Here is a 12,125-nt window from a genome sequence, read left to right as displayed (position 1 = left end):
TGTTTTGTTTTGTTCCCACAGGTGACGTTATCGTGAGTGTGAACGACACTTGCGTGTTGGGTTACACACATGCCCAGGTTGTGAAGATATTCCAGTCCATCCCTATCGGCTCTATGGTGGACCTTGAACTTTGCCGTGGCTACCCCTTACCCTTTGACCCTGATGACCCCAATACCAGCCTGGTGACTTCTGTGGCCATTCTGGACAAGGAACCCATCATCGTCAATGGAAAAGAAAGCTACGACTCTCCATCAAGCCACGGGAGTGAAACTACAGGTGGCGGTGGCAGTTTGAATGGCTCCAGTGACCCACCTCGCCCCCACAGCCCTTCAGCAGAGGTGGCTTCCAATGGCTCTCACGGTTATCCCAGCGACGTGGTGACGTTGGCGTCTTCGATCGCAACCCAGCCCGAGCTCATTACTGTTCACATGGAGAAGGGCGACAAAGGATTTGGCTTCACAATAGCAGACAGCCCGTCTGGGGGAGGCCAGCGAGTGAAGCAGATAGTGGATTACCCACGATGCAGAGGCTTGAGGGAGGGAGACATCATCATGGAGGTTAACAAGAGGAACGTGCAGAACCTGACACACAATCAGGTGGTCGATCTGCTCAGCAAGTGCCCCAAAGGCAGTGAGGTGACCATGCTGGTGCAAAGAGGTGAGCTCACAAGGAAATTATGATTTTAAATGTTATAAAAAAGCGAGAAAAGAATGCTTCCACAACAGGCTCTTGCAAGTGAAAAACTCTCTAAGCTCTATTAGTCAAAGTTTACAGGGTTTATGGCATCATTAGACTGCACAGATATAAAAATTCTGAGAGATGCCATTAAGCAAGAATTATTTTTATATTATGGCTGACATGGTATATATAGATATCTATATATATATATGGTATATGATATTATGGTAAGTAGTCAAAATAAAAAATCAGTACTATTTTCTCTAAATAGATTGTGGGGTTGAGAAGATTTAAAAAAAATATTATTCTCTTATGTTCACCAAGAATGCATGTATTTGATCAAAAATACAGTAAAAAGAGTAATATTGTGAATAATATTACTGTTTAAAATAACTGTTTTCCATTTTAATATATTAAAAAATTATAACATTTAGTTTATTCCTGTGATGGCAATTCTGAATTTTCAGCAACCATTAATTCAGTCTTCAGTGTCACATGATCCATCAGAAATATTATCAATGTTGAAAACAGATTCAGAAGAACAGCATTTTTTGAAAATAAATCTTTTGTAACATCGTAAATGTCTTACTGTCACGTTTGATCAATGTAATGCATTTTTGCTGATTAAAAGTATTAAATACTTAAAATCTTACTAACCCCAAACTTTTGAACATTAGTGTATATTATGCATCCCTATCAAACAAATCTCAAATCTCCCTATTTTAGATTGTCCAACTTCTAAACCTCACATAAAATAACAATATCTGGTTAACCGCTCCTGTTTAAGTGGGATGCTTTCTCACTTTTTCTGACTCTGCTGTTGTTTTCTTGTGCATGGGAATGAGAACAGGGTCCTGCAATATGGACCTGACTTTATGCAGATTTTTAAAAATTATGCTACTCAAGGGTAGAGAAGGAAGTATACATAAAATACAATACATACAAGGAAGAATGAGTTCCTGAATGAGAGCTCATGCACTGCAGATGAAAAGAGAATGACAGGAAATTGTCCAGACAAAGACAGTCTCAGGTGAGAGGTCTATGCTGATCATGAATATGAAGTCTCTGACTTCTTCTTTTCCCTTGAGGCTTGCCAAAATCAGCTGTCTGTTAACCCTCATCCGATACCGCCACACAGCTTTCTCTATTTGTCTTGAATTTTGGGGGAGGAAGCTGAGATGGGAATGTCATGGTTACCTGCTATTGGTGGAAATCCTTACAGACGGCAAAAGAGAGTGAAAGAAACCGAGAGACAGACTAAGCAGAAAGGAGAGACGTGTGTGTGTGTGTGTGTGTGTGTGTGTGTGTAAAATGAGAGAAAACACTGAATACCAGCATCTGACTGTTAAAGAAATAAGTTACGTCTCATAGAAAGTTGCAGTTTGAGAGAATTACTCCAAGAGTTTTGCGCACACAAATCCCCAGGTCTTTCAGAACTTTAAAATCCTGTTTTCCCTGTTCTCAGAGCATTCAGTCAGAGCCTGGCACTCGGATTATTAATTTGATGAATTGAAAGCGCTTTTATCTGTCTTGTGTAAGTGCTTTTAACAGGGCCAGGAAATTGCCGCATGCCAATTGCAAGGCCAGAGCCTGTTGTATTAAAACATCCCCATTTGTCATTTGGGACAGTTACCAGCATGTAAACAAAAGTGTGTGCAGTGCTTATATCTTTTATGGCTCATCAATAGAGCTGCCGCCTTGCTATTTCGGTTAAGCCAAATTGTCCTCCAGGATTTGACGGCCTACTGAACTGACGTCACATAACTTGTAGTGTAATTTATGAATTACACAGAATAAGATAGCAGGACAGAAATGGTCTGTTTTATATCCATGTGGCTTACACTATTCCGATTCATTTTTAAAGTATAACGAGAGATATTTTTCTGCTGTAGTTCAGATGTAAACATAAAAAGTAATAATAAAATAAAATAAAAATAATATATATTACAATTTCATACATATATATATATATATATATATATATATATATATATATATATATATATATATATATATATATATATATATATATATATACTGTATATATATATATAAGTCAGAGAGAGGGTGGGTAGTGATAATTTAATACTAAAATACCTTTACTAACATTATATGTGGGCTTCAAGGTAAAAGATAAAATCATTTATGTCAAAACCTTTTTAATTGTCATTGAAGTAATCCAAGTTCACGCCAGAGATGTTCTCTAATGTCTCTAAAATGTGTATGGGATGTTTTAAGTATTCTCTGTGCTCACATCTTACCTTTAATTGCTGGCCTTGATGTCATGCAGCAAATCCCACCACACACAAATAAGCAGAGACAGACACACACACACACACACACCCACACCATTCCTTTTCATCAACAGTCACCCATCGCTGGCCTACCAATTAGAGTAGAGTCCGAAGAAAAAGCTAATGGGTAGAAACATGATTTATGTCTCTTCATTTCTTTAAACTCATATATACACATATACACACAAATACTCACATGTTGAAACTGCAGCATGTTCGGCCTATTAAAACACATTTCTCATTGTAGGAAATGCACTGTGGCTCTGCTGGTTTTCTGGATAATTGACTCTTATATAGATCTAGATGCTATAGATGGTTTTGCTTCACTTGATCTTCATTTTAGCTCGTGTCCGTTTTTGTGCCTCTGGTCCAGCAGGTTTGGTTGGTGGTCTTAAAGCTTTATTATTGGTACATCATTCTTTGAACATTTTACTTGCACATTAAAACCAGGCTGCTGCACTGTAACACTGTGGTTTTCCTTAAAGAACTATTTTGGATTAAATGCAGGTTAAACTCATTCAACAGCCTTCACGGCATAGTGTTGATTACCACAAAAGTAAGTGAATGTTTAAATAATTTTAATTAATTTGATTTATTTTTAAATAATTCGATAATTTACCACATAAATATGTATAAAGTTATAAATATTTGAAAAAATGACAATTAGGAGGTTATTTTGAGACTCTTGCAATGAAAGTGAATGGGGCTAATTTTTAAGTATTTTAAGGCCTAAATGTGAAACTTGTAATTTTATAAAAGCACTTAATTCTTTTGTTAAAGATTTTGTATTATTTCATCTGGAAACTATTTAAATCATAATTTTTAGTCATTTTAGAACCCAGCAAACTGAACTGAACCAAGAAAATATTACTTCAAAAAACAAGCATTAATTATGATCTTATGTGATGCTTGACAGAGCATAAAACCAAACCTGTGGTTTCCAATGTTGGGCTGCCATCGTTGACTTTTTTTCTCCCATGAGGCTTGACCGCTGTCAGTTTTTTCCTCTAGACGTTTCTCAACTGTTCAGGTCTAAATGTCACGCTTGCAAATGCTCAGTATAAAGTAGATTTATGCATCTGTTATGCCCGGGGTAATCAGTTCAAAACAATGTGTGTTTGCGAGCTGAATGCATCATGGCTTTGAGTCAGTGGCCCTAAGGTCCATTCTGTCTCCCCGAAGTGTGTATGTTTATGTATTTTTGTCCGGGTGGAATCGCTAGTGCTGTGACATGTAGAAGGCCATTTCTAGCCTCATTGCAATTCCTCCTGCTGGTGTTTATCAGAATCTGCTGGTTTGAGAAAGAGAGTAAGGGTATGGGTATGCTCTGGCTATGGATCGTGTGATGAAATGAAAAGGTGCATACAACTATCTGATCCGCTCCCTTTATGAGTCATCAATCAGCACTGACAGCACACATCTCGATTTCCCCAGCAAATATGAAACCGGCTTCTACTCAGGCATCGGCTAGTCTGGTCTCATTAGCTGCTACTCCAAGCATCCAAATAAGTGTGTTAAGGCTTATTCCCACCAAGAGGGAAATGAAAACACAAAACAAATCATAAAACGTTAAACTATTCGCTCCAAGAGCGAAACACACATTTGTCGGGCTGTTGTTCTCTCTGACTGTGATTAAGATGAGGGGAATGCTAATGAATAACTTCTCGCAGATATTGTAGACTTCTTTGGGAGAAATAGATTTTGTCTTGTCCTTAAGTAGTTAGTTGTCACTGGGCAAAGCAAATTCGAGTTTATGTCTATGTACGAAGTGTTTTTTTTTTTTGTGTGTGTGAATATGTTCACACAAATTGTATTTTACCATATAAAGTCTCTAAATTCAAAGATTTTAAAGTCACTGCAAATATTCCCAGTGAATATTAATACATACACTCTTAATCACTCAATTCATAGTAGAATTGTCAGAAAGCATTTCTTGTTTCTGTCATTATCATAAAGTGAAGCTCATCAGCATAATGATAACTTTATTGACATCCACACCAACGGATGATAATGTTCTGTTTATTAAATCCGCAGTCTGAGGTTATGTCGTCTACCACTTTAAATGCTTCATCTCGTTAAAGACAGGAGAATTCTGATTAGCTGTCAATGTTTTTATCATTCATCCAAAAAAAAAAAAAAAAGGTTTGAAAGTGATTCAGACTATGTTGTTTCTTCATGTTATTATTGTTGTGTGGTGTGGACGTTCCTATTGTCAAAGAATTATAAAGATTATCAAACATTAGTAGTATCATTACTGTTCTTGGTGTGAACGGCCCTTAAACCAGCAGGGAAGTTCATCTAAGCTGGTCTTTTAAGGATGAAACAGCATTGCTGTCTAGTTTTTCATTTCTGGCTGGACAAACACAGCTAGGAGAAGATAAACAACTATGATTAGTGATGTGTACGAAACTAACTTGATTTAATGTTTGGAGCGAGGTTTTTTGCACTTTTTGCATTAATTTTTGCTGAATTGTCCAGCAGCAAAAATGAATGGAGTTGCAGACAAATACTCAGTGGTCCAAAAAGAAGTGGTGGCCTGGCTCTGTATTACATCAAGAGGTTTTTGGTGAAAAATCTGTTTTTAGATAATGGTTGCGAGGAGCGTCTTCTCCCTGACTGCTCACCCTTTGGCTTGCTGAAGGGGTGAAGCATAGAACCCACCAATCACATGATTTCACACCTTGTTTCCATGACGATGCTCTGCTGCACTTTGCGGTGGGGTTTCCTGTTAAAATGATAAAGCGGAGGGGTCTGTCTCTCACACAACATGCAGGCACATCACATTCTGGAACAAATGCCAGCAGGCAGTGAGGACAGACAGAGGCAGACAGGTGTTTTCAAGTCCACTCTGCATCTTATTCTTTCATTACGTGTTACCCTTGAATGATTTTGATTGACATGTTTGTGTGGACCTACTGAATCCACACAAGCAATGGAGGGGAAGTAGTACAATAGCCATCAGAGCTGAATCTGTGTGTGTGTGAGTGTGTGAGAATGCACAGGGCCATTTTAACATCACCTCATGCCCTGCCACCTCCAATTGCCGGCACTGTCAGTTTAAGACTATTCTAATGTACACACAATATGCTGTGTTATACCTAGTGAGCAGGGAGTTGAATTCTAAGGCCATTTTGGAGAGAACTGGTCAGGAGAACTATTTGAAATGCTCTGCATTGCCAGACTTTGCTAGCAATTACACAAATAGCAGTTCGCATGGGACACAATTGCATTCAAATGATTGTTTAGTACTGAGTGAGTTATATTTATAATCAGAATCTCTCTTTGTCCACTATCTTACATTGAAATATTTTTACTGAAACTTTACAGTATTGAATGAAGTGTATTTAGAATTTGCATTTCGCTACATTCATATGCCATTTTGGATTTATCACAAAACTTGTCAAAGTTCATTATTGGGTAAAATAATTAATTTTAATTAAGGGCCATTCACACTGAGGAATGATAACTACCTATTCAATTTTAATAATCATTCCATTTCTATAAGAATTGTTATGACATGGAGGAACGATTTCATTGGAATAGCTTTCAGAACAATTTTTTCCCCCAACTGATGAATGATAAAAACATTGACAGCCAATCAGAATCCAAACAACTTCAAAGAGCTGGAGAATTTAAAGAAGTATGGTGACATTACTGCAATGCACATTTATAAGTAGAACATTATCACTAGTGGTGTGGATGTAATATAGTAATCGTTATAGTTAATGTTATAGATATCATTCTTGATGTGAACAGGCCTTTACACTGAACAGTTGAACCATCTTGGATTTATTATCAAAACTTATCAAAATACATTATTGGGCTAAATAATACATTTTAATTAAATGCACAATTTATCTTTTTTTTAACTCTTAATTATTAAATGAAGTATATTTATAATCAATATATCTCCTGCTTTGTCCACCAAGTTTGTTCATAGAGGTCGTAGAAATGCATTTCCTTTTTCAGAAATGTGAACTTGCCCTTTGACTAAAATTAGCTATCTCAGAAGACAGTTGCCTACCTGTTGTAACAGGCTTCACTTAGGGAGTGTTTGTGATGCCCTAGAATGCTGCCTGCATAGGGATCTGACAAGTTTTTGGAACTACACAATAGTCTTGCATGAAAATGGTTTTGTGTCTGCTATCACACCAGAGGCTCACATGCTGTTGCGGCGGCTCCTGGGAGACTGTCTTTCATTCCTCTGCGTGTCAGACTGCATCACTGACAGATGGTCTTGACCGTCAGAATCTGTTCCCATCAGCCTGACCGAGGAAGGGGGGTCCAGTACAAACCCTTCACTCTCTTCATGCCTTCATGCCCTTATGCACATGCATGTGCACATGCAGTGCATCATAATCTTCTCCTGCTAAACCTTCTTATTAGTCTCCTCTGTGCCTGACGTGGTTCACGCTGACCTGTCACCAGTGTTCCTGCTGACCTCCGATGGCATGTTCAACACGGTTATGGAGGGAGCTCTTGGTTTCTCACACCAAGAATATTGATAATTTGAGTTCAGGCATGAGCTGAATCATTTAACTTAATTTTCTAAATATCTGAAAATTGTGCAGAACTGAAATATAACCAGTGTCAGTCGCCATTTCTCAGCTGTTCTGCCCAAGCCTCTGAATAAATAACGAACTGGTTGAGCTCCGACGGAATCAATTCTGCACTAAGGAAGGAGCAGCGGAAATGGCATAGGTCTTGAAACTACCTCAAATTGCATGACTATAGAATTTGAAACAGGTCCAAGAGTTAAGAAGCAATCACAATAAGAGTCATCCACTTTTAATGCATTGGTCACTTTGTTTGCTTTTCATTCAGCAAGCAGCACTGCTTTATGGGATTCAGATAAAGCCATTATGTGCCCAGTAAAGTGAAATGGATTGATTGATTACCAGGTATTAGGCAGAATCTCTCCTCTATAAGCAACAACCTCCAGACACTCACTGGGTTATAAAATCAGACCCGCACAGATCCACTCTTAAACTCATAGCTTTTTTGTAATGCTTTCTTGTTGCTGCGCAACTGTGAAATTGTATTTCTGAGTAGAGAAAATATTACTGATATTACACTTCGAAACGTTTAGTTGAATCAGTATTACAAATTGAAATCGATTGAATTGAGAGGCTGTAGTGAATGTCTTTAATGACAGTTCAAAAAAGTATGAATTATTCCTAGCCTATATATAATCAGTGTTATTTTTAAAATTACAGTTTCATAAATTTCTCAAAGGCAGTTAAAGCAATAGTTCACCCAAACATACAAATTTGCTGAAACTGTACACACCCTCAGGCCCTACATCCAAGATGTAGATTTGGAGAAGTGTGTCATTACATCACTTGTTCACTAATGGATCCTCTGCAGTGAATGGGTGCCGTCAGAATGAGAGCCCAAACAGCTGATAAAAACATCACAGTAATCCACATCTATTACTTCAATATTATAAAATAAATTAGTTCTATTAGATATAACTTTGTAAAAAATTAACTCCAAAAGACCAGAGGTCAAAACTGCACTACCAAACAAAACGTTGTGGTGCGAGATTTAAAGTGAATACATAAAAAAGAGAAAAATGAGGAGAGTGTGTTTGTAAAAAGGGTGTGTAGAGATGCTGCAGAAACTTTTAACAATTAATGGACTGTAGTGGAGACGGCATAAAGAGGAAAGGGAGGTGTTGGAGAGGAGGGAGGCGGCAGACTGCAGAGGACGAGCGTGTTTGTTTTGGGGATAATGAGTCAGGTTGGAGGCAGGGCTTGATGGGGCAGGTCAATTTGCGACAGAAAGGACAATGGAAGATTGAATACCTGGATATGAATCAGAATAAAAAGCAGAAGCACTTTGCAAGAGAGAGCGATGTGTGCAGGACAGGCTGGATGCAGTGCGCATGTGTGTTACCGTGGGCGCGTTCACACACAGACGACTTGCTCTCAAGGGAACGGCCTCACAATAAGCAGCCTTTTTTCCAGGCCAGACTGGAATGAGAGGACCGATCTCATACACACACATGCACGCACTTAGAATCTTACAGCACCATGCAGTGAAACGCATACACCCAGCTGTGAAATCACAGGCAGACTTGTGTTTGGCATGATCACGCTAATGAATCTTGCCATAGTGGAAACCATGCGAGACATCCTTTTTTTTAAATCAATTTCCTGTTTTTTATGCTGTAAATGACGTGCATCTATTTATGCATGAATGCATAATTTATGCGTGGCCTGTCAGATGCAACCTTTCTGATGGAGGCGTGGGAGGGGGCGATGGCACATCGACGCATGTAGAAGTGGGAGGGAAACGGTGTTTGGAGGAGGGAGTATGATGGTAAAGCGAGCGCGAGAACGCTCGCGTCGGGGAGAGAGAAACAGTGAGAAGGAGCAAACACATGAGGACGGAGTGAGGGTGATGCACATCGAAACAAGGAGGGGGAGGGCAAAAAAGAAGAAGGAGAGAGAGAGGGAGAGGGAGAGAAAAAGAGAAGCTCAAAAGACAGGAGAATCAAGGACTGGCTCTAGATGCAGGATCCTTCGGCAACAACATCGCGAGGGGCAGGGACGCTGGAAGATGGTTTCAGTAAGAGGGGAACTGACCGTTGCCTATAATTTAATGTTCAGTATCTTGGACTCCTTCTCCATGGGTAATAGCTTAGCACCTGTCTGGGCATAAGCTCCTCTCTGTTTCTCTTCCTGTGTCTCGTTCGTTCGTTCTCTCTATCTGTCGCTCTCCTCTTTTTCTGTCTTCATCTCTCGCGCATTGTCTGGTAGGTTTAAAGGGATCGTTCTCCCTGAAATTAGATCTCTGGCTTCATGTACTCAGCAAACCTTGTGTAGAATGTAAAAGGAAATATTTCGTACAACGTCCCAGCTGCTTTTTTTCTTATGGTGGAAGCGAATGGTGACCAACCACAGTTGCTCATTCGATTTTTATTATATGGAAACGGGTAGCTAGGACATTCTGTTGAATATCTCCTTTTGTGTTTTACGTAAACGAGACAGCGTTTGGGTTTGGTCGAACTGTCCCTTTAAGTCTATAGGGTCTGCTTAGCATTTAATCAGGGTAATGGGGGTCGGTCTTCTGATGCGGATGGTCCGCGCTGCCCTCGGAGTAAAGGAACGAGAGAAGAAACGGAAAGAGAGAGGGGGCTGCCGACGCACCACGCGCCCTGATTGGAGTCATCCATCTGTCTTGGGATTGCTTTCAGATTTGTGCCTGTGGGGAAGGTGAAATCTTTGTGTGCACACAATTAATATTTCTGTCTCTTTTGCTCTCTGTAGGGGTGGCACCTGCAAAGAAGAGCCCCAAACTGGTGAGTACAGGTGTTTTATTCTCATTCTCCCCTCACTTTGTCTGGCTTTTTTGTTGTTTCTCTTCTTCACATTGTTTGCGAATCCTTTTGCTCATTATCTGTGTCATTGGTCTAGTGTTCCAAAGAGGCTTTACAATGCCGCTGTTCTGGCAGAGAGAGTCTGATGTGCACTTCAGTACAAACACTCTGGACGTGAACTCTGAAACCATGTGGTCAGGGTTGGGAGGGAGGTGTTCCCCCCTGGGAGGAGGGCTGGTTTCATTGGTCACATGGGCGTCCTGTAATAGTCCTCTAATGATTTACCAAAGACAACAAAACCAGCAGGATTCCATCCATTGAGCTTCAGGGACAGAATAGCCTTAAAGTGTTTTTATTTTTAATCTTTTGTGTTCCACCAGCCTGTTGATGATAGATGTTGGATTTGAGCTCTCAGTGAGTCTGTGGATGGTAGAAACAATAATCAGCGTTCTTCTGGTAAAATGGCAGCCTTGGGTTTTTCTGCTTTGTTGAAATGGAGTCTATGCTTGTATGACTCCTCAATGCCAAACGATCATCTCTTAAATCTCAAATGGCCTCTGTTTTAGTTGGATGGATTTACTAGCTACTTATTGAATTGTGGTTTCATTTTTATTGCTGGATTTCTTCTTTATTTCCTTTCTGGAGGTCTGCTGTAATGCACAGATTCGTAGGTTGTGCTGGGATGCAAAAGGATGCAGAGGTGTGTGCGTGGGTTTAAAAAGAACTTCAGATGACTTTGTAGAAGAGGCAACCTTATAAATGTCATAACCAGACCCAACTAGTGGCATTTTATAATTAAATTATGATGTATTACTTGTAATAAATATTAACACATGAATTTATATAAAACCAGGAGTGAAAATGTGTGGGTTTTATTTTATTGTAAATTGTACAAATTAAATTTTTAATGACAGCAGCATTCAAGCTGCAAGTTTGAGCAAAACCTTATTTTTTCCAGCTTGAATTGAGAATGAGCATCTTGGAACATCTGACCCTCTATACAAAGGAATCACATGATCAGTCACTCTAATTTGCTTATTTGATTAGTGACGTAGAAATAGTCTGACATATTTCTTAATCATTTTAATGTTGCTTTGTTTAAAATGTAGGTTTGAATTTCAGATTTTCAGACTTTTTTATATACAGTATATGTATATTATATTATGATGTCAGTACTAGTATTAATATATGTGACCCTGGACCACAAAAACAGTCTTAAGTCGCTGGGGTATATTTGTAGCAATAGCCAAAAATACATTGTATGGGTCAAAATTATCTATTTTTCTTTTATGCCAAAAATCATGAGGATATTAAGTAAAGAACATGTTCCATGAAGATATTATGTACATTTCTTACCGTAAATGTATCAAAAAAATTGTATTAGTAATATGCACTAAGAACTTCATATGGACAACTTTAAAGGCGTTTTTCTTAATATTTTGATTAAGATTCCAGATATTCAAATAGTTGTATCTCGGCCAAATATTGTCCGATCCTAACAAACCATACATCAGTGGAAAGCTTATTTATTCAGCTTTCAGATGATGTATAAATCTGAAAAATTGACACTTAAGACTGGTTTTGTCGTCCAGGGTCACATATTGTATTTGTTATATTAGGATTAACCATACATATTTTATGAAACAAGCTTACGAAATGTGATAACTGAAGCTGAAAGAATGAGTTGAATTGCTTAGAGGGTATTGGTTGAGAGGTTGAGGCTGAATGATAGTCAAGTCAGAATATTAAAATAGCAGCTGAATGTGCCGATATAATTCTTGTCTTGAATGGATCCTGACGGAGAGGTAAGGAGAGTTGTGCGTCATTCT

At 38.8% G+C, this 12,125-nt stretch overlaps 1 protein-coding gene across 7 annotated transcripts in view; it reads left to right on the top strand.

Annotated features, from left to right (window-relative positions):
* The window catches only part of magi1b (membrane associated guanylate kinase, WW and PDZ domain containing 1b), a 132,695-nt gene that overhangs the window by 99,753 nt on the left and 20,817 nt on the right, over positions 1–12,125 (top strand). For all 7 annotated transcript variants that reach the window (XM_058791344.1, XM_058791342.1, XM_058791341.1 and 4 more), the window contains 2 exons: positions 22–657; positions 10,247–10,278. In XM_058791344.1, coding sequence (XP_058647327.1) covers positions 22–657; positions 10,247–10,278 — 668 coding nt within the window. The remainder of the gene's footprint in view (positions 1–21; positions 658–10,246; positions 10,279–12,125) is intronic.

The sequence above is a fragment of the Onychostoma macrolepis genome, chromosome 11 (assembly GCF_012432095.1).
Source record: "Onychostoma macrolepis isolate SWU-2019 chromosome 11, ASM1243209v1, whole genome shotgun sequence".
NCBI classification, from domain to species: Eukaryota; Metazoa; Chordata; class Actinopteri; order Cypriniformes; family Cyprinidae; genus Onychostoma; species Onychostoma macrolepis.
This window is presented reverse-complemented; position numbering and strand designations above follow the sequence as displayed.